General features: G+C 40.9%; 1 protein-coding gene across 1 annotated transcript; it reads left to right on the top strand.

The window, feature by feature from the left end:
• CSNK2A2 (casein kinase 2 alpha 2) lies at positions 1 to 27,576 on the top strand. The gene is made up of 9 exons (XM_032157495.2): positions 1 to 34; positions 2,503 to 2,553; positions 12,281 to 12,340; positions 18,101 to 18,184; positions 19,002 to 19,112; positions 19,491 to 19,592; positions 20,115 to 20,215; positions 21,106 to 21,254; positions 22,678 to 27,576. Exons 3-9 carry the CDS (start codon positions 12,323 to 12,325, stop codon positions 22,752 to 22,754), a joined length of 642 nt encoding a protein of 213 aa, XP_032013386.2. The 5' UTR covers positions 1 to 34; positions 2,503 to 2,553; positions 12,281 to 12,322; the 3' UTR covers positions 22,755 to 27,576.
• Positions 27,577 to 27,864: the final 288 nt, after the last annotated feature.

Below are 27,864 nucleotides of genomic sequence, written 5' to 3'. Positions count from 1 at the left end.
CATTAAGCTGATTGACACTGTAAAGGACCCCGTGGTAGGTGCCAAATGGTTGGGGGAGTATACTAGTAGACGGGGGTGTGGATATGGGGGCTGTTTAACACACAGAACCTCACGTAATGATACAATGGGGATGGTGGTGTTTGTCTTAACTACTGACTGGTTTGAAAACCAGAAAAAAATCATGGTGGCCCAGTGATAAAATAGCTACTACCACTGCGATGGAACCTAAAAGTGTACAGAGAAAAATCCCTTTTCTGGGTTTGTACTTCACTATTTTGATTCAGCCCACAAATGTTTGCTGAATGTCTCCTTTAAGCCCCAGCCTCTTTCCAGTTTTTAAAGTTCGTTACTGCCAATTTGTGTTACTCTACCACACTTAAGTAAGCATGACATTTGAAAATCTGGGTTTACACAAGGAAAGAATGAATATCTCCACGTGGACACCTGGCATAAAGGCCTGAGCAGGTCCCAGATCCACTGACCCTTTGAAGAAGCCTTCTTCTTTCTCTTAAATCAGCATGTGCCATTAGGGCTTACGTCGCATATGTAGATAGACTAAAATATTTTTGTCAATGCTTAGTTTTTAGCCATTTTAAATGTACTGTTTAATTTCGTTTTCTCTCCCTAGGGAGTAACTTAACCTTAGGTGTTTTTGATTAGCTAAGGTTGGAGACACCTCACGTCCCCACTTTTGTACCCCTTCTTGTCCCATTGCTGTTCTCCACCTGCTCTACCTCAGATATTTCCCTGTTCTCCTCCCATGATAGTTTTGTTTATTAAAGAAATAGGTTTTTGCTTCTGGCTGCTAAAGACATCCTCATAATAATATAGTAGCTAACATGCATTGAGTGCTTACTATGTGCTGGGCACATTCCAAGTGCCCAACTGTGCCATGTCACACAACAGTCTTCACAACAGTCCGTTGAGGTGGGTACCATTTATTGTTTACATTGTACAGATGAGAAAACCATAGTTTGCAGAGGTTAAAAAATTCACTCAAGATTACACAGTATTGTTGAAGCATAAGGAAAGTTTTTCCTTCTGGACCCTGAGAAGACTGAGAAGGGAAGGGATGGTTGTATGCCAGATTGTAACTAATTGGCCTTTCAGATATCCTGTCTTTTTAGCACAAATTGATTTTATAATGACTAGTTCTAGACTGCCTCATGTTTGAAAATGGGCTGCATTAGAAATGAGTACCCATTGAAAAAATGAGCACCATGTAAAAATATGAATTTCAGAATAATTTTTAAAATGTGAGTCAGTATGTGGTATACCAGGAACATCGTTGTTTTGCTTTTTCTTTTTTTAAGTTAGCAGAACTTAGTGATACATCTTATTATTTTTGTAATTTGTTAAAGTATGTGTATGTTTTACATGGTATCTAAGACAAGTAAATTGAAGTTGACAAAAATCAACAGGGACCCCTTGTCTATTAGAAGGTCAGGCTTACTCCACAGCCTGTAGAGAGATGTGGTAATATTGATGAAACCCTTACAGCTTCGGGCTGGTGAAGAATTTTTAATCATGGCTGCTACTGGGGCTGCTGTTTGGACTCTGAGTTGTCCTCACAGAGATCTGCATGCTGCCCTGTGGCCTGTTTCCTAGGTAACTTTCACATGGTTCTTGAGCAAAAGATTTCTAGATGATTTTTTTTTCTATAACCCCTTAAGTCCCTACTTTCTCCCAATTTTGAAAGCTTATTACTGCCAGTTAGCGTTATTTTACTTCAATGAAGGAATCCTGTTATTTGAAAATCTAGATTTACACAAGATAATATTGAACATTTTTGTACTCATTGGATTAAAGATTATAGTGCTTTAAAAATATTTGATTATATATGAGATTTTAGGAACAGATCTGCTTGATAAGATGAGACAGTCTTTAATGGTCTCTAGCCAAGGCAATAATATTATAGTGTAGCTTATTAGTAATATCACGGATGGTTATATTTTCCTTTTGGACCCCCAAAAGACCTATGATACATCCCCACAACCTATGATAATTCTGTCAAGTGCAATTCTGGCTTGCTAAACTAAGATGAAAATGTGTCACTTTTTTTGTATATGGCAGACTGGAACACTGCAGGGTGTAAATCCTCACATAACCTTTGAAGATTGGTTAAGGCCATTGGTAGGTTATTTGAAGAATACATTCCTCTTAAAACTTTTTATTATGAAAGTTTCGACCATTTTCAAAAGTAAATGAAAAATGTAATGAACCTTCCTTCACACATGACCCACCTTTAGCGGTTAATCAGCTGTGGCCAACCTTGTTTCATCTATACTCCCACCACTTCCCACCTCCCACTATCCCCAGTTATTTTGAAGCGAATTCCAGACATCATAAAATTTCAAGAGAATACTTTTCTTGATAGGCTGTCCCTGATGAGTGAATCCCTATGTTACCTAAGTAGGATTTGGGGATGGGCCATTTTGGCAGAAGCAGATTACATTGATTATTGTTTGGGTACTTAAAAAGCATTAATATTCTCTTTTACAGTCAAAGACACCAGCTTTGGTATTTGAATATATCAATAATACAGATTTTAAGGTGCGTATGCTTTTCTTTCTGGCATGGGGTTAACGGGGTGAGGGGGAGCTGGTGGTAAATACTGTGTACTCCAGAACCCAAGGGGCCAGGGCTGTCATTGGTGAGAGGAGGAAATAACAAATTGGGTTCCTTAAAGCATGAGTGCAGGATGCAGAAAGTGGCTAGGGTTCTTGCATTAGGTGAAATTACTCATCACCCTTTGCCTTGCCTACTCCAGGAGTAGCTGCTCGGCTGGGTCTAAGCTAACGCCTCATCTGTAACACTCCTGTTTTAGACAGCATAGCTTTAGTTGTATGTTAACTTTGACTTTTGTACGAAATCTTACTTTGCCGAGAGGAAGGGATAGACCGATACAAGGCCCTTGTGAAAAGAAGCAATGCGTTGGATTCAGTGCTGTCAAATAACAAGTGTGTGTTTGTGCATGTGACGTACAAAGAAATGATTCAGAAAAACCAGAGTCAGTGCTTTAGAAGAGCCCTATCGGGTTTTTTACATGTTCTTATAATGTAAATTATTTTAGACATTGAAGTGTTCTTTTAAAATCATGGTTTTAAACTTGTTTTTCACAAATTTTATTGTCGAAACATTAAAACCTCAATATCAAGGTTTTTGGGGTTAGGCGTACTAGACATGGTAGAAAGCCTTTTTTAGCGCATAATTTAAAAACCAATATACAAACAAAATAGTAGTGTTGGTTTTCAGGGGCATTTGGAGGACTTGTAGTTGATTGTAACTCTAAATAAGAGACTTGTGATTTTGTTGTGACAGGGGCTAGAGACAAAACTAAATCAGCAGTTGAAAGATGTTGGTATCAGGACGGATGGTTCTGGGTGAAAGTAAGAGAACCTTATTCTCACACTTTTTTTTTTTTTGAGAGGGAGTTTCGCTCTTGTCACCCAGGCTGGAGTGCAATGGCATGATCTTGGCTCACTGCAACCTCTGTCTCCCAGGTTCAAGTGATTCTCCTGCCTCAGCCTCCCGAGTAGCTGAAATTACAGGCATGCACTACCACCCCCAGCTAATTTTTTTTTTTTTTTTTTTTTTAGTAGAGACGGGGTTTCACCATGTTGGCCAGGCTAGTCTTGAACTCGTGACCTCAGGTGATCCACCCGCCTCAGCCTCCCAAAGGGCTGGGATTATAGGTGTGAGCCACTGTCATGCCCGGCCTAATTTTTCTTAATCACTCTAAAATGACTAAAACAAGGTTAATTAGTGAAAAGTAGCAAAAGAAGATATTTTGACTTATAAAACAATAAGGAAGTTTTATGTGTAGTATAGCACTTCCCACATGTGACAGATTTTCTTGTTAATGTGACTCCTTACAGGTGAAATTAGCAGTGAACTCTAAAAAACGGGGTGTAAATTTTTTCATTCAGTAGCATAACAGCACTTAGCTGGTAGGGTACTATGCTGGTATGTGTAGCTGATCCTATGAATCACCCAGATTTATCCTGATATATGTGAGTGGGAATGTGTGTGCATGTCTTAGAAAACCAGATAGACTTTAATGAAACCAAATATTTTCCTAATGCAAAACTTGAAAGGCTTATCTGAATGGAACTTCATAGTGTAATTCCCCAAGTTTTAAATGCCTGTGCCTTGTTAATGAGTTTTTACCAATTGTCTAGTAGCTACATGTGTAAAATTTCACCTCAGCATTTTGTGTTTTTGTTGTTGTTGTTGTTGTTTTGAGACAGAGCCTCGCTCTGTCGCCCAGGCTAGAGTGCAGTAGCGCAATCTCGGCTCAGTGCAACCTCCGCCTCCCAGGTTCAGAGTAGCTGGGACTGCAGGCATGTGCCACCACACCCGGCTAATTTTTTTTTTTTTTTTGTATTTTTAGTAGAGACGGGGTTTTACCAGTTAGCCAGGGTGGTCTTGATTTCCTTACCTCGTGATCCACCCAACTCGGCCTCCCAAAGTGCTGGGATTACAGGCGTGAGCCACTGCGCCTAGCCCATTTTCTGTTTCTTAAAGTGTCATCTGCTCTGTTGATTTAACAGCTGCTGACGATCAGTTAGTGGGAATTCTGATTTCTTAGATAAATTCTCTCTGGGGTCTTAACCCTCAAAGGGGATGTTTCATACATTCTCTCGTAGCTTTCTTTAAAGGGATTATGGGAAATTAATGTTTTTTTGAAGCTTGCATACCTGAAGTCATTTTTATTTTGTCCTGCCAATTAATTTGCCAGGGTATGGAATTCTAGGTTATAATTCATAATTTCCTTGATTTTGAAGAGATTGTTCCAGTATTACCACTGAAGCCATTCTAGTTTCATCTTATGTGACGATTTTGTTTTTGTTTTTTTCCTCTGGAAGCTTTTAGGATTTTCTCATTTCCAGTCTTCTGAAATTTCACAATGACGTGCCTTCGCATGGGTCCCTTTTATCTTTTGTTCTGCATACTTGCTGGGCTTTTTCCCCTGTGTTTTGGAAAAATATTTTAATGTTCTTTGATTTTTCTCCCCTTTCTTCTTTGTTCTCACTTTCCAGAACTCATTCAAATGTTAGACTTCACATCTTACAGCTCCATTTTGGTCTCGGAACTTTTTAAAATAGTATCCTGTTCTTTTATGTTTTATGTAATACCTCCTATTTTCTCACTAAGAATATTGTATTTTTTCCCTTCATACTTTTTCTCTATTTTTCTTTGTGTGTGAGTTGTTGTTATTTTGTTATTCAGTCTCTGAAATATCATGGTTTTTGAATGTCTGCTTATTGCTCTAAAGAACCATCAGCCCCTGTCTCAAGGATGCAGGCTTGGCTGCTGGTATTTTAGCCTTAAGTTGAGGAGAACCATGGGGAGTGTTGTGCAGACTTCACCTAATTCTCCAGTTTTCAGTGTGGTATCTTAAACTCATTTCCCGTTTCCAGTGCACTGTGTTTCCTTTCTTAGACCAACATCGGAGGTCCCCTGTCCTGAGCCTTTCTGAGGTTGTTCAGTTGGAAGCTGTTTGCTTCTGGCCCCCCTTTCGCTGTTGGCAGAGACGTGTTTTCTAGCTTCACAATGTTGTTTCTCCTATCCTCTTAGTTCTTACGATTTAATCTCCCTGCTCCTTTTACGGTTATTTTAGAGGAGTTTCAGGTAGAGCAGAGGTGTTTCATCTGCCTTGTGTAACTGGAGGTCCCCTTTGAATGTTTAAGCCATGACATTTTAATCAAGAGATCATTAAATATCAGATGGCAGATGTGTATTTTTGAAGAGCAAATCATGGCAGGAAAATTATATTCTTTTCCAGATGGTATGGCAGGCCACAAACAGAAGATCATTTAGTTCATTGTCATGGTGTCCTTTAGTCTTTTTATTTTGTCCTGTGTCCATCTTATTAGGAGAGTTTGTTTTATCTTTTTAATTTTAGTGTAAAGTATGTTAATAACTGGTTTTAAGGTTATCACCCAGAGAGTGTTTGTCCCTTGTTAATACCAGGGTGAATTAACAGTGATGCATCCCGCAGCCCATTCTTTTCAGTATTTTATGTTTGTGCAATGGATTATAAATTTTGATCTATAATTTTATTTTGTCATAGGGTCCTTCTTTAAATTTGCTATCAAGGTTATGCTATATAAGATAGATTGAGTAGCTTTTCCTCTTCCTATTCTCTGAAAGTTTATGTAAGATAGGTATTATATGGGTAGATGTCTTTCAAGGATGGGAGGAAGACTTTGAACTATACTTTCCTTTTTAAAACATAGGTTAAAGTTTATCCAGGTTTTCTGTCTCTTCTTGAGTCTATTTGGATAATATATATTTTATTCACCTTCAATTTGATTGACATAAAGAATTCTGTTAGGACTTAGAAACTATACTGTTGACTGGTCACAAAAAAAACAAAAACTCTGGCGTATCTGTAGTTATCCTTTCCTTCACATTTTTAAGTAGTATTTTTGCCTTTACTCTTTTTCTTTTTAAATCAGTCTTGCTAGAGATCTCTCATTAATCCTTTAAAAGAACCAGCTTTTTGTTTTTATTGCTCAGTTATTGTTTTTGTTTGTTTTTCTCTTTCTGCTCCTATTTTTCTTCTTTCTTCCTTCAACTTTGTTGGGCCTTCAGTGGTTTTCTTCTTCATTTCTTGAGTTGAATCAAACTCATTGGATTCTGTTTTTCTGTTTTTTTTTTTTTTTTTTTTTTTGAGACAAAGGAGACAAAGTCTCGCTCTGTTGCCCAGGCTGGAGTGCAGTGGCGCAGTCTTGGCTCACTGCACCCTCCACCTCCCGGGTTCAAGTGATTCTCCTGCCTCAGCTTCCTGAGTAGCTGGGATTACAGGTGTGTGCCACCATGCCTGGCTAATTTTTGTATTTTTTGGTACAGATGGGGTTTCACCATGTTGGTCAGGCTGGTCTTGAACTGCTGACCTCATGATCCACCCACCTTGGCCTCCCAAAGTGCTGGGATTACAGGTATGGGCCACCGCGCCTGGCCTTGATTTTGTTTTTCTTGACAATACATGTACTTAAGTTTGTACAACCCTAAGCATCATTTTACCTGTATCCCATGGTTATGGAACTCACTTCTGGATAGTTTTCAAACTAGAAGTGCAAACTGCAACATTGTGAATTTGCGTTTTTCTCCGAAGACTTTTCACTTGGAAAATTGGAAAGAGTAGCACAATCAGTATATATCCTTCACCTAGATTTACCAGTTGTTTTGCCACGTTTGCAGTTACTTCTCTGTCTGTCCCCTAACCCTCTCTTTTCTTTCTTTTTTTTTGAGACAGAGTCTCAATCTCTCACCCAGGCTGGAGTGCAGTGACCTGATCTTGGCTCACTGTAACCTCTGCCTCCTGGGTTCAAGCGATTCTCCTGCCTCAGCCTCCTGAGTAGATGGGACTACAGGTGTGCACCACCACACCCAGCTAATTTTTTGTATTTTTAGTAGAGACAGGGTTCCACCATGTTGACCAGGCTGGTCTTGAACCCCTTACCTCAGGTGATCTGCCCACCTTGGCCTCCCAAAGTGATGGGATTACAGGCGTGAGCCACCATGCCCAGCCTCTCCTTTCTGTTTTATCTTTTTGCTGAGTCATTTTAAATTAAGTTTCAGACATCATTATGATACCTCACTTGTAAATATGCTAGCACTGAAACTAGGCTGTTTTCCTATGCAAACCGCAATACTCTTAGTACACCAAAGAAATTTAATATTTATACAATAATGCCATCTAAGATAAGTTCATACTCAAAAGTTTCTCTATAATCATTGTTTCAGTAATGTTCTTTATAGCTGTGTGTTTGTGAATGTATGATCCAGGATCCAGTTGAATTTTTTAAAAATTTGATTGCACTATGTTCAGAGAACATGACCTATATAATGTTAATTATTTGGAATTTGTTGATGGTTGCTTTGTAACTTTAGTACATGATCATTTTTTATACCAAGTGTGTTAATTTAGTTCAGAATTGGCCTACCAATTTTTTTCCTTGTATTTCACTTTATGATCGAGGTATTGGTTTGGTCAGTTTCTCCTTAAAATCAGCAGTTTTTATGCTTCATATATGCCAAAACTGTAATAAAGATATTTTAGAACAAGACAAAACTTTGAAATGAATGAATGAGAAAAGTCAGTCTCTAAGAGTTGGAATGAATAATTGTAGCAACCTCCCATACTTTAAAGTGTCTCAGGTCGGGTGTGGTGGCTCATGCCTCTGTAATCCCAGCACTTTGGGAGGCCGAAGTAGGCAGATCACCTGAGGTCAGGAGTTAGAGACCAGCCTGGCCAACATGACGAAACCCCGTCTCTACTAAAAATACAAAAAAATTAGCCGGGCGTGGTAGTGCACGCCTGTAGTCCCAGCTACTCAGGAGGTGGAGGTAGGAGAATCACTTGAACCCCGGGGGGTGCGGAAGTTGCAGTGAGCAGAGATCTTGCCATTGCACTCCAGCCTGGGCAACAGAGTGAGATTCCATTTCAATTGAAAGGAAAAAAAAAGCGTCTGAAGAGAAGCTAAGGTACTATTTTGAAATACAAAAAAAAAAAGATTTCGATAAGACACCCCAAATGGGCTCCATCCTAAGAAGCTGGTAGAATCATATTGATATTTGGAGAATTTCTAAATCACTCACATAGAGGTAAATCACCACTTAGTAAATAATGTGAGGCCTTGTTAATTCTGTTAGAGGTTGAGTTTACAGACTAAATTAGTTTCCTTAATTGGGGAAACAAATTGTACTTTCATATTACGTCATGTGTGTTATAGGTCATTAACATTATTTTATCATTTCCTTGTAGGAAAATAAGTGACATTTTCAGGGGATTTGTAATAACTTTGATCTGCTTGATTAAAGATTTATTCTACTTCCTTAAATTTCTAAAAACGTTGACCTAGGTTTTATTCTGGAACTTAGAGGTTACATATAAACAATTCTTAAACTGGCGACTGCTACAGTAAATACCTCTTTTGCTTGGACTTTATATATCCCACCACTTTTTGTTCTCTACACATGACAGGGATTTATTTATAGGCATCTATGCCTATATAGCTGTGTATATCAGGGAATGTGCACACACTGTGTGGCTTGACAGTTTGGTGTGTCGGTGATTCCCACATCTGGCAGGTGACCAGAGCTGCCTGGGAAGCTTTCTTATAAAGTGTAAATCTTCCTGAAGGTCATGGTTGGGAATGGGGTCTTCGAATCTGTGGCTCATGGTGATGCAGCTGAATCACACTTGGAGTCTGAACGGCTGTGTGTATGCCTACCGTAGCAGTGAGGCCCACCTGTGGCCATGCCTTTGTGGGTGTCTGTGGTTTTATACCATGGAGGCCCTGAGTCTGATGACCAAATTACAATTCCTGCCATTCTCCTCCTCAGACTTTTTGGAGCTAATTAAAAGGCCCAGGAAATTTCCACCTTTTAAGTCATTTATTTTTTGAAAATGTAACCAAAGCTGACTTCCTGCCAGCATTTTGTAGTGAATTGTTTAATAATGTTCTCCCCATAGCTGGCTAAGAAGAAGCGAGGGAAAGTGTGGTTCTTGTGACGTTTCTCTTTCTAATGTGTCATGGACTCTTGGTACTTCTGTTTCTTGGAAGAGTGCTTCTGTTTTGTTCCATTGACTGTGAACACTGTAAAAACATGTATGCAAGACAGAGCTGCCATACATGGTGTTTGGTGTATGAAGCACTTGCTCTTCTGCTGTGTGAGGACTTCATATGTGGTTGGAGTTCAGTGTAGGAAATGGGTGTGGTACTGAGTGAGTTGTTCAGTGGGCCCTTGGCATACTTGGGTGGTGGGGACAGTTCAGAGATCTTTTATCACCAAATTTGATGACTCTGCCACCAGCCGCTGTACCCATTTCTCCCTGTCATGTGTATGCCACGAAGCGCAGGGAATGTTGGCATGAGTCTCTTGGGGTCTGGACAAAGCACATAGCAGAATGAAGAGTCACCCTGAGAACCTGAGGTTACCACCAGTCCCTGTGTGAGGAATGTTAACTCTGGGGACGCTGTGTTCTTAATGGTGTCCTGTGCACATACACGTTGGAGAGTCAGTGGCATGGAGATAGAGGAGGGAGGTATCATTGTCAGCTCTATAGAAAGCAGACAGGTTGGTTTTGGCTTTACAGGCTAAGGTGGAGTGGGGCTAGAGAGGGAAGAGTGGAGGCAGCAAACACGGGCTTGTTTTGTGAGAGTTGGGGACGCCTGGGGGTGCAGTGAAGAACAGAGCTACAAAAGTCGGAGGAAGCCAGACTGTGGACCCTGCATCGTCTTGAATTTTAGGCACAGGCGGTTAAATATTACAGATGTAGTTTGGTCTCCTCCTACCCAGAGATCCTGAGAAGTGAGGGTGAATGGCAGCCAGTCACTTGGAACTTTGTAATATCTTAGTCCTATACACTAGTGTACAACTGGTGTCTTTTGAATTAAATTGTTAATGGTTTTTGTAGCTAGAAATACTGTGTTAGCAGTCCAGAGACATTTATTTTTATGGCTTATACCATTTATACAGATGCATGGTGTAGGTACCACATGATAAGGAAAGCCTTCTACAGATAAAAGTCCTAATAAGATAGCCCATGTTAGTTTTCTGGAAATAAAATATTCCAGCCCTCTAAGGGTTAGAAAATTAGATCTTTTCTCTTACATAGCGTATTTATTGACTTGAAGTTCAATTTAGCATAGTCTCTGTGAGTGATTTCCTTAACTCACGGAGGAGCTGCTTTGACACCCAAGAGATGGCATCTTAAGCCTCTGTCTTTACATTCAAGCTGTCAGTGTGCAGCCAAGTCCTGGCTAAGAAGCCTTCTTGCAGCAGAGCTGGGAGAAGAACAAAAAGCTTGGGTGTGTGTTATGTAGCTGAAGCTCTCCTGAGCAGAAGTGGTGGCTTGTTGGTGATGTTCTGCCTGAATGGGGGTCGGCTGCAGCCAGGGCCAGCCACCCAACCCCACAACACCATGTACTGGCCTGTGCATTTCATTCCCTGCGCTGCCCTGAGGTTGATGAGATCAAATATTTTTCTTAAGCTGGAAGAGGGAATTACTCTTACCTAAAGGGGGAAACTTGAGAAAGCAAAGACCTGGTATTCTTAGAAAATGTTAAATTTGGTTCTCGGCAAATTTGATGTTTTTATTAAAATTTTTTTAACATTATATGTGGATCAAAAATATAAAATGGTAGATAGTGAAAAGTCTCTTTTATTCCCCTGTATTCCAACTGCCTATTCCTTTACACATCTATACGTGAAACCAGTTTTTATTACTTTCTTCTATATCATTTTTGCAGATACAGAAAATATGGATGTATAGTTTTATTTTCCCCCCATTACACAGACACATTGTATACACTGTTCTGTGTTCCCTGGAGAGATTCCCTACATTGCTTGAGTCTCTCTTCCAATAGAAGAACAAGAGAAGTTTAATAAAGGTGTGTTTCTTAATTTTATAGAAAGCGTGGCTTGGATGGGAAAACAGATTTACGTGGATTTGATTGGATATCAAAGATAATGAAAGTTCCTGGCAAGGGTTTATGATGCTTTTAATGAAGCTTGTATGTAGCATTAATGTATTCTGACTCCTAGAAATTTTTTAAAAACTCTCAGTGGGTCTTTGGATTATCAATAATGAAAACTTCCATTCGCCTATCAGTTTGGCCAGTGATCATTTTTGATACCCCTGTCGTTTTTCGCTCCTAAGACATCAGTTGTTGCCTGTGAAATGTACTTTTTTTCCAGCCTGGAATTGGTTTCCGGGGAGCAGAGGGTATAGATTTTTTTTGTAAGCTCTTGCCATCTGCAAATGCCATAGCACCTCCTTTTTCCTTTTTTTGGGGGGAACAGCGTGTCTCACCACTGTTTTACCACAGTAGCCCATGAAGTTCTTCAGAACTCTGCCATCCACTCAGAACCCACTTCTCTAGAGTATACTGTGGTGTTACAGTGGGGTTAGTTTTCTTGATGTTCAGTAAGAATGTGAAGACAGACAATTTAGACTTCACAGTGGTGTAATTGTGGTTAATAATTGTAATTGGCAAAATCACAGAGCATTAAATAGGAAAGATCTGAGTTGGCTTAAATGTTTTTCTCCCTTGGAATTCCTTCCTTTTTTTTTCTTCTTCTGATGATTAAAATATAAAACCTTCATCTTTAGTCTTCCCATTTATTTCAGATCAGGTAGTAAAAAAGTCATGGGATTCCTTAGTCACTTAAGTATCAAATAAGCTTAGAGAATGGCCTGCACTGAGGATGACAAGATGCAGTGAGACTAAATTAACTTTCTGTTTTCTGGAATCTGTTTCAGCAACTCTACCAGATCCTGACAGACTTTGATATCCGGTTTTATATGTATGAACTACTTAAAGTAAGTGGTATTCATAAACCGTTAATTTTTTTCAGGCCTGTTAATTAAAAGATAAGTTTTTGAGAGAACAAAGAGAACTCAAGCAGAATGTTTCTTGATGCGCAGACGATTTAATGAAGTTTTTAAACTTATATTGAGGCCTCCATCAAGGAATCTTCACATAGAAACTTTCCAGTGGAACTGGGAAAAAAGTGGCCAAGTCAAGGGGTACAGGGACATTATACCTTAGAACCTCCCATAGCTCTTGTTGGGCCATATGTTTTCTCTTTGCTGCTTTATTAATACCTACTGTGAATATAACAAATCACCCCAAACTTAATGACTTTTAAAAAATGATTATTGTTTCTTATAATTGAGTTAGCCAGGTGATTCTTTAGGACTCAGTTGACTTGACTGGGGCAGGATGGTCCAGGATGGCCTCATTCACAATTTAGGACCACAGGTCTCATCCTCCAGCCCGTGAAGTTCATGCCGCTCCCCATGGTGGTCTTCCTGGGGTTCCTAGCGGCAGAGAGAGGGAAACCTCAATGTATAGGCACTTTTCAACCCTCTACCTGTGTCATATTTGCTAATAACCCTATTGGCCAAAGCAAATCACATGGCCAAACCTAGCTTCAAAGGGTGGAAAAACTGACTCCACTCTTGATGGGAAAAGCATTGAAGTCATATTGTAGAGAGATATGCCTACGGGGTGGCAGGCATTTGCAGCCATCTTTCCTTGCCATGTGTCGTCATCCCCTTCTTGCAGGAGTCTTCCTACCCTACCCCTGTAGCCCTGGCTCGTTAATGCAGGGAGAAGTGATGGATAGAATGTCTAAGAGACTTACTAATCCCAAGCACAATGAAATTTGAAGAATTACTGATTGGTGGAGGAATGATCATTTTGTTTGTCTAGATAAACACATAAAGGAATGCTCAGTTTGTAAAATGGAGTACACCCATGGGTCCTAGATTTTTTGTGTCCTGGATCACTAAGAACCTAATGAAAACTATGAACTCCCTCCAAAAATGCATATATTAATATGCAGTCTTGTGAAAAGTTTTAGGGTAGTTGTAGATCTTAAGAACAGTTCTCTGAAACGAATGTGTTTTTATAAGAATTTGTACGAACCACTTTTTCTTAGAGAAAGCTGAGGTGGTGGATTTAAGGTTCACTCTTACGACTAATGGGTCTTCCTTTTTGTCAGTAAGATCAGACGAAAAAGGTCGAGCTTGATTTATCCCACGTTTCTCCATGTCTTCTCCAGACTAAAATTGAAGCATTGGTGTGGATAAAATTTGCAGTGCCATGATCCTGTGAACTGTCAGGCTAGCTGCTTTTCTGGAGGTGCTTCCCGAGTAATCCCATGCACTCTCACCCTATGAGAGCTACAATTCAAATCTCACAGTTGATTATTTTTAAGTAAGATGGTATTGAGATTTTGTGTTATTTAACCAAATAACACAACTAAAGTTGTATAAGCTTGCCTGCCCTTAGGTCCCATAAAGACATCCAACAAATGCAGGTCTTCCCAGGTGGACATGTGAGTGTCACTCAATGTCTGATGTCCTTTCTGCTTTCTGGAGGTAGCAGCTAGGCAGTAAGGGCATATACTTATTTTTGCTAATGAGACGTAGAATCCCAGATGAAACTTGAAAAACGTCTTTCATGCTTAATGGTCAGAAACTGTGCCAGATTTTAAAACTGAAATAATTCCCCAAAGAATTTCAAAGCATGTCAGTAACTCCATAAGGAGTCCAACTAGGAAACTTGGCAAAAGAATTAATTACCTTACTGTATTTGTTCAGCCTTTGCTTTCATTGAGTATTTTTCACATGCCAGGTATTGTGGTCTTAATTAGTTTATTCCTTTGGACAAAGTAGGCAATATAGCAGAATCAACACTTGGTAAATTTTCTCTTTGAAAAGAAAAAATAGGAGCGGGGAAGAGTAAATATTTAACTCCTTTGAAAATGTAGAAGCAACTGAGGCTGAGGGCTGCAGTGTGATGACTCAGTGACTTAACCTGATCTCCTGATTCAGATTCAAGGAGGTCTGCCCTCACGACCCCTGGTTTCCTAAAGCACTGCCACAAAGGCACTTTGGAATCTTGCTACAGTTATTGTAAAACAGAGGAAAAAAATTGAAGTAGAATGTAAGCTAAGTAAATAAATCTTAAATGTACAGTCTTTTGGATGTTTGTGTATGTGAAACTCTCAACCGGATTTACACAGAACGATGATATCCAGTATAGTTAGTAACCACTGCCCATAGGTAGCTATTTAAATTAAGTAAAATTCAAAATTTAGTTGCTGGCCAGACTCGGTGGCTCATGCCTGTAAATCCCAACGCTTCGGGAGGCCAAGGCAGGTGGATTGCTTGAGCTCAGGAGTTCAAGACCAGCCTGGGCAACATGGCAAAGCCCCGTAGCTACCAAAAAAATATATATATGTGTGTGTGTATATATATATATGCATGCGCCAGGTGTAGTGGTGCATGCCTGTGGTTCCAGCTACTCAGGAGGTGGAGGTGGGAGGATCCACTTGAGCCTGTAAGGCAGAGGTTGCAGTGAGCTGAGATCATGCCACTGCACTCTAGCCTGGGCGACAGAACAAGGCCCTGTCCCAAAAAAATAATAAAATAAAATTTAGTTCCCTAGTCACACTAGGCACATTTCAGGTGCTCGGTGGCCTCATGTGGCTAGTGGCTACCATATCATAGAGTGCAGGAATAGAATATTTCCATCGTTGCAGAAAGTCCTATTGGACAGGGCTGGTAGAGGATATTGTGAACATCCTGCAGGGCTGTCTTGTGTTCTTCTGTTCAGTGTCTCCTCTGAAGATTATATCCTTATATGTATCCCCATAGTTTAGTAGTGCCTGTTCTTGATCTTCAAGTAACAGTCATTCTTTCTTTTTTTTTTTTTTTTTTTTTTTTGAGATGGAGTCTTCTGTCGCCCAGGCTGGAGTGTGGTGGTGCAATCTCGGCTCACTGCAACCTCTACCTCCCAGGTTCAAGCAATTCTCCTGTCTCGGCCTCCTGAGTAGTTGGGATTACAGGCGTGCACCACCACACCTGGCTAATTTTTGTATTTTTAGTAGAAACGGGGTTTCACCCTGTTGGTCAGGCTGGTCTCAAAACTCCTGACCTTGTGATCTGCCCTCCTTGGCCTCCCAAACTGCTGGGATTACAGGCATGAGCCACCACGCCTGGCCATAACAAGCATTCTATATTGTATACTCTTGGTTCAGGGAAAAGCACAGATCGGGGGAGCTTTTCCTGGAATGCTAATCCTAGGGCTTATTCTCTGCCTTGTGTACTCCTCCAGCATGAAGAAGTCCATTCCAGTGTCCTCGAGAGTCTAGTTTATTGCTTCTCATCCAGGTCAAGCTTGTCCCCCAGGGGACATTCGGCAAAATCTGGAACCATTTTTGGTTGTTAAAACTGGAGCTCTACTGGTAGGTAGAGGACAGGGATTCTACTTGAGGAGTATTTCATTGACCTTGTGTAGGATTCAGGTGCTTGCTAAGATTAGCCAAAGGTCCTGAATTTGAAGTTTATGAAGATAGTTATTATGTTAGGCAAGGGAGATTTAGAAGCAAATTTTTACGTTAAAAAAATGGAGCTTAACAATCTAATAAATGATTGAAAGAGTTGAATCAGCATTTCTCCAAAGAAGATTTAGAATGGCCAATAGACACGTAAAAAGATGTTCCACTTCATCACTCATTATGGAAATAAAAATCAAAACCACATGGAGATACCACTTTATACCCACCAGAAAAGCTATAATCAAAAAGTTGAACAATGACAGGTGTTGATGAGAATGTGGAGAAACTTAAACCCTCAGGTTGCTGGTGGGAGTAAAAGTGATGCAGCCACTTTGGAAGATAATTAGGCAGTTTCTTAAAAGTTTAAACACAAACTTAGCATACAACCCAGCACTTCCACCCCTAGGAATCTACCCAAGGGAAATGAAAGCATGAGTGGAAACAACCCAAATGTCCATCAACTAGTAGTGGAATACTACTCAGCAAGGAAAAACAACTTGGATGAATCTCAGAAACAGTATACTGAGTAAAAGAAGGTAGACAAAGCACTATACATCTATGATTTCATTTTATGAATGTACAGAAAAGGCAAATCTATACCAGCAAATAGCAGGTCAGTGGTTGTGGGCAGGGCACGGAGGGTTTGGGAGAAGTTAGGAGAGAGGACTGACTACAGACAAGCTCAAGAAAACTTTTAGGAGTGATGGAGATGTTCTAAAACTGGATTGTGGTAATGGTTGCACAGCTCTTTAAATTTATGAAAAACCATTATATATGTAAAATCTTATCTGCATATCAATGATCTTATTATACAAAGCAATTTTTTCCCGTGGAGTAATAATGTAATGATAATTCTTTTTTTTTTTTTTTGAGACCCACTTTGTTGCCCAGGCTGAAGTGCAATGGCACCATCTCAGCTCACTGCAGCCTCCGCCTCTCAGGTTCAAGCAATTCTCGTGCCTTAGCCCCATGAGTAGCTGGGACTAGAGGTGCCCACCACCTCGCCTGGCTAATTTTTTGTATTTTTAGTAGAGATGGAGTTTTGCCATGTTGGCCAGGCTGGTCTTGAACTCCTGACCTGAAGTGATCTGCCTGCTTCTGAAAGTTCTGGGATTACAGGCATGAGCACCATGCCTGGCCTCGTAATGTTAATTCTTAAAGGCTAGCTGGCTCAGTGATTATATTAAGGAAAATACTAACGCTTGGTCATATAGAAAACCCACGTGGGACCCTTGTGTACAAAATAAGCCATACTGAAAGATGTATTTGAATGTCATTCTTCATGTCCACATAGATGCTGGTCTGTCCTTTGAACCATTATGAGAGGTGACTCCAGTGAGGTTCCAAAGTCTGGTTTATCATCCCACACACACACCACACCCCTCCCCACTGCCCGCCTTTTTTGCCCAGGCTGGAGTGCAGTGGCACCATCTCAGCTCACTGCAGCCTCCATCTCCCAGGTTCAAGCAGTTCTCCTGCCTCAGCCCAGTCGAGTAGCTGGGATTACAGGCGCGCACCACTACGCCTGGCTAACTTTTGTATTTTTAGTATAGCCGCGTTGCCCAGGTTAGTCTTGAAGTCCTGACCTCAAGTGATCCACCTGCCTCGGCCTCCCAAAGTGCTGGGATTACAGGCATGAGTCACTGTGCCTGCCTTCATCCCCCCCCTTTTTAAAGAAATCTTCCTCATCTGGGCGCAGTGGCTCACACCTGTAATCCCAGCACTTTGGGAGGCCGAGGCGGGTGGCTCATGAGGTCAGGAGATCGAAACCATCCTGGCTAACACGGTGAAACCCTGTCTCTACTAAAAATACAAAAAATTAGCCGGGCGTGGTGGCAGGCGCTTGTAGTCCCAGCTACTTGGGAGGCTGAGGCAGGAGAATGGCGTGAACCTGGGAGGCGGAGCTTGCAGTGAGCCGAGATTGTGCCACTGCACTCCAGCCTGGGCGACAGAGCGAGACTCCATCTCAGAAAAAAAAAAAAAAAAGAAGAAAGAAATCTTCCTCATAGCCCTTGCCATTCCCTTCATACCCCCTTTGTACCAGCTGTAGTGTGCAGAGAGAGCAAGGGGTGCCTTCTGAAGCACGCTTTTTTTCTCCTTCATTACAGCCAGCAAGCTGCCCCTTGGGGGACTGTATTCAAGTCAAGGTGTCACAAACAATAAGACTATGCTTGTCTTGGGGGATGGTAGAGGGGTTGCTTACTATTATCTGTGCTTTCTTACCTAATAGGCTCTGGATTACTGCCACAGCAAGGGAATCATGCACAGGGATGTGAAACCTCACAATGTCATGATAGATCACCAACAGAAAAAGGTACCATTACAGCCAGGCAGCAACAAGCTTGATTAAAAAGCTTAGAGCAGACCAAAAAGCTGTCCAGTGCCATGATGGTTTCTGTAGACCCATGGTGGGTTTTTTGGCAAACTTTTCGTTAACTGTGATTTCTCTCATCTCCATTGTTGATTTCTACTTTGTATAGCGTAGTACACAAGGAAAGTAGACAGTTTAACTACAGTAACTAACTATAGTCACTTGTTTATTTTGGTCATAGTTTTCTGGAGGGCCTCAGAAAGAAATTACAGCTGATGGTTTCTGCTTCATTTCTTGATGACCTGCAGACCAATCTGCCTGGCCTTAAAAGAACACTTGGGTCCCTCCTATTTTTGATATCCAACTCTGTTGGCCCTAATCAGTGAGTAAATGGATCATCTAGTATTAGACGAATAAATCATTAGAGCAGTGCTTCAGTCCTGGAGTGGGATGTGTGTCCCCAGCCCTTTCACTGATGCCTGGAGCTTATAACGAAAAGCTATGAATGATGGGAGAATGTGTTACCAAGTGTAACTGCCTACAGTTTCTGAATGTAGGCAGAAAAAAAGGTTGAGCTCTGTTGACCTAGAGAAGAGAGATGAACCAGGATAATTTAAAATTTTTTCAAAAAGTATTTCAAGTGTTCTGCTCTAAAAATGACCTCTTGCACAGTTGCTGAAAATGTAATTTTTAAGCCAGTGCACCTGCTCACATTTTTTGTGTGGCCAAATGATCGTTACCTAATGTGATGTGGCCTTGTTCTAAGGCATAGGCGTCTAGAAACACTCCTTTCACATGTGTTTTTCTGTCCTATTTGTAGCTGCGACTGATAGATTGGGGTCTGGCAGAATTCTATCATCCTGCTCAGGAGTACAATGTTCGTGTAGCCTCAAGGTACTTCAAGGGACCAGAGCTCCTTGTGGACTATCAGGTAAACTTGTTAGCAGAGCTGCTCTGGGTTATTTATACTTGCTTACGGCTTTTTCTGGTTTGCTGTTTATCTAGTCAGTTTGGATAACACTCAAAACCCAGCCATTATTTCACCCTAAAATGCTGATTTTAGTTTTTTCTCAGCTAGTTTTTTGGGGGGACAGAGAAGTTTTTAAATCTAGAATATCTGCAAAGGTTAAATGAAGACTAGAAATTCAGATCATTTCTAGGAGCCAAGAAGTTAAAAAAAAATTTTTTTAAATAAATTATCTATGGCCATACCACCCTCAACACGCCCAGTCTCATCTAAAAAAGAAATTTATATCAGAAAAATGGATTTCTAATACCTTTGGCTAATGGGTTATCCTTATTGCCTCAGATGTATGATTATAGCTTGGACATGTGGAGTTTGGGCTGTATGTTAGCAAGCATGATCTTTCGAAGGGAACCGTTCTTCCATGGACAGGACAACTATGACCAGGTGAGCAAACACTATCTGGTTCTTATTTATTTGGGGGTGAATGCCAAGAAAATAGCATCCTTAGATAGGAATACTATCCTTGAGCCACTAAATGTCACTCAGTGTCTGCATATGAGCTTTTCTTCAAGATAAAGATTGCACAGAATTTTGTGTTTACCAGGTCTGCAGAAGTAGAGGCAGATAATGCTATCTATGCCAAACTTCCAAAGTGAATCTGTGAAGAAGTCAGGCACCTCCTTGTCTAATAAAACTAGGTTTTAGTCATTAGATTGTGATGTCCTATACTGGTCCACCTCTAGAAGATTATTATCATAAGTTGTGTTATTTTAAAGGCAGTTTGGAAATTTGCATTCATGTGAACTTCTTGTCCTTGGGTCTGTCTGCCTGCCCTGGACTCGGGTTTGTATCTCGTTCCTAGAGGTTTAGTGGTGTGGAAGTCTTCTGATTCCTTGGTACAGTGTCTTCATGGGCTCACAGTGTGTTCTGTGCTCAGTGATTTGGTCAGTTTGTTTTGTGTTTCAGCTTGTTCGCATTGCCAAGGTTCTGGGTACAGAAGAACTGTATGGGTATCTGAAGAAGTATCACATAGACCTAGATCCGCACTTCAACGATATCCTGGGACAGTAAGTAAGAGAGAGAGAGAGAGAGAGAGAGAGAGTGCTTTACATTACCCCGTTTCAGAAGTGGAAAGGTTAGCCAAAATCACTTTCTTTTCCTGTTCTAATTATAGTAAAATGGAAATAGCCGTCTTTTTTCCTATGCATATTTTCTTTTAACTTACTGAGATATTTGGACTTTATGTCTTTTAATCATTTTACTTCTCTGAGAGATAACCTATTAATAGAAAAGATAAAACAGAAATCATGATGTTACAGAAAAAAGTTTTCTGGTACAGCATAAGCTTATTTTTAATGGCCAAACTTGGAGAGCGATGATTCTTTGAATAAGAGACTTTGTTTTTTATTATATTTTATTTTATTTTATTTACTTCATACCTCTTCAAGGTGGAGAGACTTACAGTTTCTTCTTGTTCTCTGTAATGGATTTTCTATACAATAGCAAATTTTAAAGCACATTGAGTTTTCAGGTACAGTGCAATAATGTTGAGAAGTAAACATTTTGTTAACAGTTTTCAAACAGTATTTTATGGAACCTCCCTGTTTCTGAGGCTAGCCCTGGGAAATATATCTGCTGACCAATAAAAATTACCCACTCTTCTGCATGCCACCCAGAATTGAGTAAAAGTCTACAGCATAAAAAATAATCTAGAAAGGTTCCACATATTCTAAATCAGATATAGAAGTTTTACCTAGTTGTGTTTATCTAATCACAGAGCACCATTGTGTTTCAGGATGCTATGCGGTAACTATGGGGCAGTAGGGCAGGCACCAGTTAGATTTAACAAACTTGTAATCAGTACATTATTCTGAGATTTTGTTGGCTTTAGCCCTAGTAGATAAGGATTCTTGTTGAATTTAGTCTCTGATTACCAATGCTTCATTTTTCTTCTCAGACATTCACGGAAACGCTGGGAAAACTTTATCCATAGTGAAAACAGACACCTTGTCAGCCCTGAGGCCCTAGATCTTCTGGACAAACTTCTGCGATACGACCATCAACAGAGACTGACTGCCAAAGAGGCCATGGAGCACCCATACTTCTGTGAGTCTCCAGGGACTGTGTTCAGGGAGTAATTCATTCAAGAGAACAAATCTTCCACTCTTTGAGACCAGTCAGGAGAATTCTAGGGTGTTTGGATTGGATTATTCCTAGAATTTGGCCTCATTTATTGTAGATGATTGAGACAACTTTGCAGATCCGTTTCTTGATCACCAAAGGTGTTTGCTTATTCACTGAATGTATCTCCCTTGAGTTCAGGCTGTTTGACTACTCCCTGTTACCCTGAGTTAACAGATCACAAGTTTCTAAAATTTGTTTTCAAACATACATATATATGTGTGGAAACCTAACTGAAGATTATTTCTCCCCTCAGAAAACTAGTAATTCGTTAAAAGTAGTAAGATAACTATTGTATGTTTTGAAAGAAGGAGGTGAACAGATGGATGGATGAAAGGAATTTAAGGAAAGGGAAGTAGGTGTGGAGAGGCCTCACTGAAATCTTGACTGAACTTGGCCTCACTGAAATCTCACTTAGAAGTGTGTGCGCATTCACTTTGCATGGTTGCTTATTGTTCTGCATGTATATGGTTCTTTCCACTGATAACGTGTGTTTCAAATAAACTTCCTGCTATTATCAGTCTCCTTCCTGGGGAGCAGGGAGGTTGAGAGACTTACCTCAGTTCGCTTTCTGAATCAAGATGGAAACGTTCAACCCTTAAAGTCGTTGTCTCTGGCTTAACAAACATGCTGTCTTTCCCTCTCCTTTGATTTCCTCTGGAGATGAACTAAATTCTTGCCTGAAGAATATGTCGCTGTGGTCTTGAGCCTGTGGCCAATATGCATAAGGGAGACTGCAAATGGAAAAGCCTTCAGCCTCCTAGACCTCAGCCCCAGGGAACTCAGATGTCCCCGCCCCAGTGTCTGGCACAGAAAGCTGTTTTTACCCGAGTTAGATCAAATTAGGAATACTGATGTTTATGACATGTCATTAATGATCTTTCTGCTTTTCTGAATATATGTCATACTTCAATTTTAAAAATTTCAAACTACGGTTGCTTAAAATGGATAGGTCTTCTGATGGCTCTTTTTACTCACCTTTCCTTTGAAGTGCTTATTATTCTACATGCTTTGAAGAAATTAGGGGTTAGAGATGATATTAATATTGAAAGAAAATGAATGTAGAAATTTGAACAGTGGGAAATTAGGGTTTTTATTGCCTCTTAGCAGTTGAGTCTGTACTCCGAGGAAGTATAAGAGTTGACTGCAATAACAATTTCCCTGATCATTTTTCAGTGTTTGGTTTTCATATGGCTGGAATTCCGTGATTTCCGTCTCTCTTGTTGCCCCCCTGACCCTGGCTTGCCCATCAGTCTGTCTCTCTTTCAGTTGAAAGGGTGGGTTTGCCATGGGCTTCTCTTGACACTCACCACCCTGATTGCCTGACTTTCCTCCTGCTTTCTTGCAGACCCTGTGGTGAAGGAGCAGTCCCAGCCTTGTGCAGACAATGCTGTGCTTTCCAGTGGTCTCACGGCAACACGATGAAGACTGGAGAGCGACGGGTAATGCGGCATTGATGCTTGCCAATAAAACCAACCAACCAAACACAAACCTTGAAGGAAAACTACAGTGTGATAAAAAGAAATTCTTATCATTCCTTCTAAATGCAAAGAAGAGTAAAGACCTAAAAGTCTGTCAAACAAGAAAGAAACTCCCCAGTGCTAGTCTCCAGGGAGCTGTCACTGTGGCAGCATGGGGACGCACCTAGTTCAGGATCTGAAGGAGCTCTGCCTTTGGAATGCATGGGAGATAGAGACTCGGAGTTGTTGTACATTTACCTTTGTTTAACAGGGCACCACTGTTGAATTAACCCATTCAGTCAACAAGCTCTGAATGTCTGACTTCCTATCTATTCCATTGTGGTCTGGGTTTCCTTTGGTGAAATTCAGGCTCAAGTCTTAGCGAAATGTCAGCAGTCTATACTGACACACCAGCCTCATTTACAAAAAGGAGATATTAAAACAGTGACGGTATTTTTTTTTAAGCTCTTTACAAATCCATGTTTTATGTATTTTTTAATGACATGAGCTCTCCAGGAAATGTACCTCATCCCCGCAGTTTTCCTCCAAGTGGATTCATTTGGGAGCAAACTGCAGTCACTTTCACAAGAGTCCTCTTTGATGTCAGGAGGGATCAGGAAACTTTGCAATGCCATGAACTGGTCCATGGTTATCATCAAAAGTTCCATGCTAAGTGCATAACTTGGAGCTCACTGTAACCTTTGTTGATTTGCCTAACCATAAAATCTTGTTGCTATTTTTCTGTTGCTTTTTTTTTTGGAAGCCTTGTAAGGAGAACTTCACCATTTCCCAGCACATCTCTATGTGTGCACCTATTTTAATGCACCTCTCTGAAACAGAGAACTTTTTGTTCACAACCATAACTAAAGCTGGAAAGTCAGTCTTCAGGCAAGGCGAGGGAGGAAAACATCCCATTAGAATTTTTTCAGGAAAGACTTACCGAAAAAAATATCTCTCTCCCACCTCCTTTTATCCCCATGAGACACAGTTTCCCACTGTAATCAGGGTAATATGCATTTGTAAGTTCTGATATGTGATACATTTATGTGATGGCAAAGATAAGTCTGTCTTGCATGCAGGTACTAGAGTTGTGTGGGCAGGGTCATCTGAAACTCAAGCAACTGAGAGGAGTATACAAGGGGCTTGGGGAAGAAAATGGTGCTCCCGGAGCAAGTGTTGGATCCATTGTGCAAACCTTCATGTTAGCAGAGAAAGCTAGAGTTTGTTTAAACAAAAATAGGGCTGATTTCATTTTGGGGACTCAGCAGCAACATGGTTTGTAGGCAGTCCCCTCACCCCAGCTGCAGGGCCATGCCACAGCTCTGGGGACTTCACACACCTAGACTAGAACTAGAGGTGTCTACCACATCACCCTTTAGGATTTCTTTATTAACTATTTAATAATGCCATACATTTTTATAAGGTTAGATGTTTGTTTGAAACATTTGTTTACATTCCATATTCCAATAAAATCTTATTGGTATTGGTAGCAGGTCCTATCTCTAAATGTAGATTCTATTTTTGTCGTTTGGTCTGTGGGAACTTAAAATACAAATGAAACTCTTCTCTTATTATAGAGTTGAGTTTATAGAGTAAAAAATAAATAAGATCCCAAAGCCAAGAAATGCATTCAGTTAAGGTTCTCATACCAATGCTGCCTGCTTGCATTGCACATTCTGTATACTAATGTAAACATTTGTTCTACCTGAAAATCAAAAGCAAGATGTGAGCTCTTGGCTAAACCTATATTGATATGTCAGGCAGCAAAACTCAGTGTTTGAGATTATCAAAAGCCTTCTAATGTGCCCTTACAGGCAATCCTGAAGCATTGGTTATCATCAGGGAGATGTGCCACTGCGTGTCTTTCCTGCTCCCCCTCTAATCTCCTTTATCACCCTACTCCTCAGCCCTCCCTTTTTTTTTTTTTTTAAGTTGCCTGTCTGGACCAGGCAAGAGGAGCCTACTGGAGGGTCTTGGTGAAGTGGTAACTCCATTCCTTTCCCTTGGGTCCCCCAAAGGTAATAAAAGTACCTGGAGGAGAAGAGTCAGGTGATTGACCTCTGCCTGTCTCTTTGACGATGATGTAGGTGCAGACACCGCCTGCCTGCCTTGTCCTGGGGTTTTGTAACTGCAGCTTTGACACAGGCATTCTTCCTTTGAAGCACACAGCTTGCTTTTCCAACACCTAGACTTTTACCTCTCTTCATGCCTTAGACTTAGACCATAACTGGGCTTGAAATGCTCACCCCTTCCTGGGTCTGGTCTTGGCACCTAGGCCATTCTTTTCCAAACTGAAGTGAGTCCAGTTTCAGACCATCTCTTTTCTTGTCTCCGAAAACCATTTTTGTTTCCAAACCTAGCTCCCCTGAAATTTTAAGACTATTTACCTAGATTCGGAGATGGTCTTGGAGAGTTCCAAAAGGGGTGTGTGTGTGTGTGTGTGTGTGTCTGTGTGTCTGTGTGTCTAATATTTAGACTAAACCATGGTAAATGTATGCACCCAGTATTCTTTTCAGTTAGCATATTCTTTCTTAAACTCATCTCAGTACTTTTCATTTGTTTGCTTCATTATCTTAAACAGGTTAAAAGTGCCTATGATAAGGACTTAATTATTTCCTAAAGAAAAGCAAAAAATGTGGGGAACAGGGTAGTGTATACTATCATCTCAGGTACTGCCTATGTTCAAGAACATAGACCTGGTATGGTGAGAACAAAAGGTTCCTATGCCAAATCCAGATGGCTATATCATTTGTTGGCTACAAGTGAGCCTGACTGCAAGGTTTGCTTCTGCTGAGAAATCCCATGGTGAGAGTAGAACTCATGAAGTGCTGAGTCATATTTGCACCTCTGGTGTGGTGGCAGTTCACTCTCCCCTGGATGCTGTCAGCTGGCCTTGCTTTCGTCCTATCCCTGTAGGCAGGGTAGGTGGCTGGGTAGGAGAAGCTATTGAGTGTATGATGCAGACCAAACTTTCCTGGGCCTTCTCACCAACTAGAGAAGTGCTGATGTCATTCATTGAGGCACTTAAACACCAGTCACTCAGCCAGGCCTCCTCCCAGACATTCTGTAACATGTCAGCACTCATAAGGTTTAAAGCAAATGTGTTCCCTTGCAGAGAGGAAGGTGCTCTCAGACTGATAGATTAGAGGAGACGGACAAACTCGTAATCCTTGGGGACTTGAAGAAAGTGGCTAGGGGAGGGGCTGTTAAAAGAAAAGGGACCAATAAGAAAAACCATCTAAAGGTAGCTCTTGAGGAGGAAATGTACTTCTTGAGGGGATAAATTAGAGGGTACCAAGTTTATGTTCTGGAATGTACCCTGGGGAGGGCGCTGCCCGCTGGATTGGTCCCGGTGGACTGAAAGGTGGTGCTCTCGAGTCAGGTGCTAAGTCCCGGAGAGAGCTGGGTGCCGCGGGGCTCATGGTCTGTGCCTACTCAGGGAAATGACTTAGGTTCTCCCAGGTGCTCTGTTGATAAGGATGGAAGCAGAAGTACTTTGAGACACAAGCAACAATTGGACAAGTTTTTTTATATGAACTGAAATAGATCTAAGAGAGCCCGGTTAACAGTTTCCTTTAATGCCAGTTCAGATTAAATGGTTACTTTAGGAACCTGTGTTACTGTGTGAGCACCCACAGGAACAAGCAAACTTATTTCCTACAAATAAATGAGGGGATAATAACTGATCAGAGTCACAGTCGTTTCAATATAAACCCTTCCGAAAGCAAAAGCAGGGACCACATGAGCACACAAGAAGCCAAAGTTTGTCAGTGATCTTAATAAATTAAGACTGAGTAACATCCTGCCTTTAGAAAAAAATAACCCCGAGGTGGAGACCAGGGCAGGGGAGGTGGCGGAGAAGCATCGGGCCAGATCAACCGCTAATAACATGCTTCTGAGCTATGTGGATGTGTAAACGAAAACACCCCCAACTAGGTATTGTAGAGGCTGGAAAAAGATGTGATGGGATTATACAGGTGATGCATATTTTTGTGTTGAGACTCAACAATGTGCTACAAATGTGATACTTAACCCTGAACTGCATGTATTGGGGATTGTTTTTTAAAAAGAAAAAAAACAACTTTGAATCAATAAATTAACAGTTTTTCACTTGCTGGCTCTTCTTGCTGTAAATGGTGACTAAGAGGTTGGGACAGAAATCTTGACAACTAGTGGAAAACTTGGATAATCTTCAAGGACCATGGAGCCTTCTGTTTCCTTCTGTTTGCAGAAAAGCAACACTGCCTGGGTTGTGATCCTTTACAAGTGACTACTTCAGACACAATTGGCCACCTCTTTGTATCACTGGATGACTGATGTATGATTTATGTGCTGCTGCCCTTAGAGGGAAGAAAAATGCCATGTTAAATCCTGTTTTCTTAAATAAAAATGTTGACAATAACCAGCCTTCCCAAGTGGGAGACAAACCATTGCTATGAGGACCTTAACTTGTATTTCCTGTCTCTTTGGGGAGAGGGGAGGGATAAACCTTGAACTGCAAAGATGTGTGTTACACCTTGATATGAAAACTTTCCTTTGGCAGAAGTGGGGCTAGAGTGGTGTCCTGGTGGGAGTGTTCTGTTTTTATGTACTCGCTTCTGAGTCGTGCCACTCAGACACCTGCTTCTTGGGATTGACACTTTTAGTGCATGACTTTAACCTTGTGGCCTGGTGTTCTGCGTTTGTGAAACACTCTCCCTAGCCCCATTCCTTGCAGCACATGCTGTTATTTGGCAGGTGGTGGTATCTTTAATTAGTGTGCTTTCTTCTCACTGAGCCTCTGAAGTTGGGTGCTTGGAATCAGCTGAAGTGTTTAAAGGCAAATATAGTCATTTATTTCTTAACCTTATGCACCATGCAGCCCTTCTCAAATACTACGCAGTGGAACCCTTCCTTTACCCAAAGAAAGTTTTCATGAAATGATTTTGTGTGTGTGACAGCTTCCCAGGTGCACAGTCCTTTCTCAGTACTGTAGTGCTGTTCTGGGAGGCACTGCTAGAATTCCGCTGCCGGCATCTCACCACCCACTTGCTATGCTGGACCTGGAAGGAGAAATGAGGTTTTCAGGCCATGCC

This window comes from Hylobates moloch, unplaced genomic scaffold (assembly GCF_009828535.3).
Source record: "Hylobates moloch isolate HMO894 unplaced genomic scaffold, HMol_V3 SCAFFOLD_6, whole genome shotgun sequence".
Classification (NCBI taxonomy): Eukaryota; Metazoa; Chordata; class Mammalia; order Primates; family Hylobatidae; genus Hylobates; species Hylobates moloch.
This window is presented reverse-complemented; position numbering and strand designations above follow the sequence as displayed.

Coding starts and splice junctions, on each gene's coding strand:
- CSNK2A2 (XM_032157495.2), top strand. Junction 18,185..19,001: donor TAGATCACCAACAGAAAAAG/GTACCATTACAG, acceptor TCCTATTTGTAG/CTGCGACTGATAGATTGGGG. Junction 19,113..19,490: donor AGCTCCTTGTGGACTATCAG/GTAAACTTGTTA, acceptor TTATTGCCTCAG/ATGTATGATTATAGCTTGGA.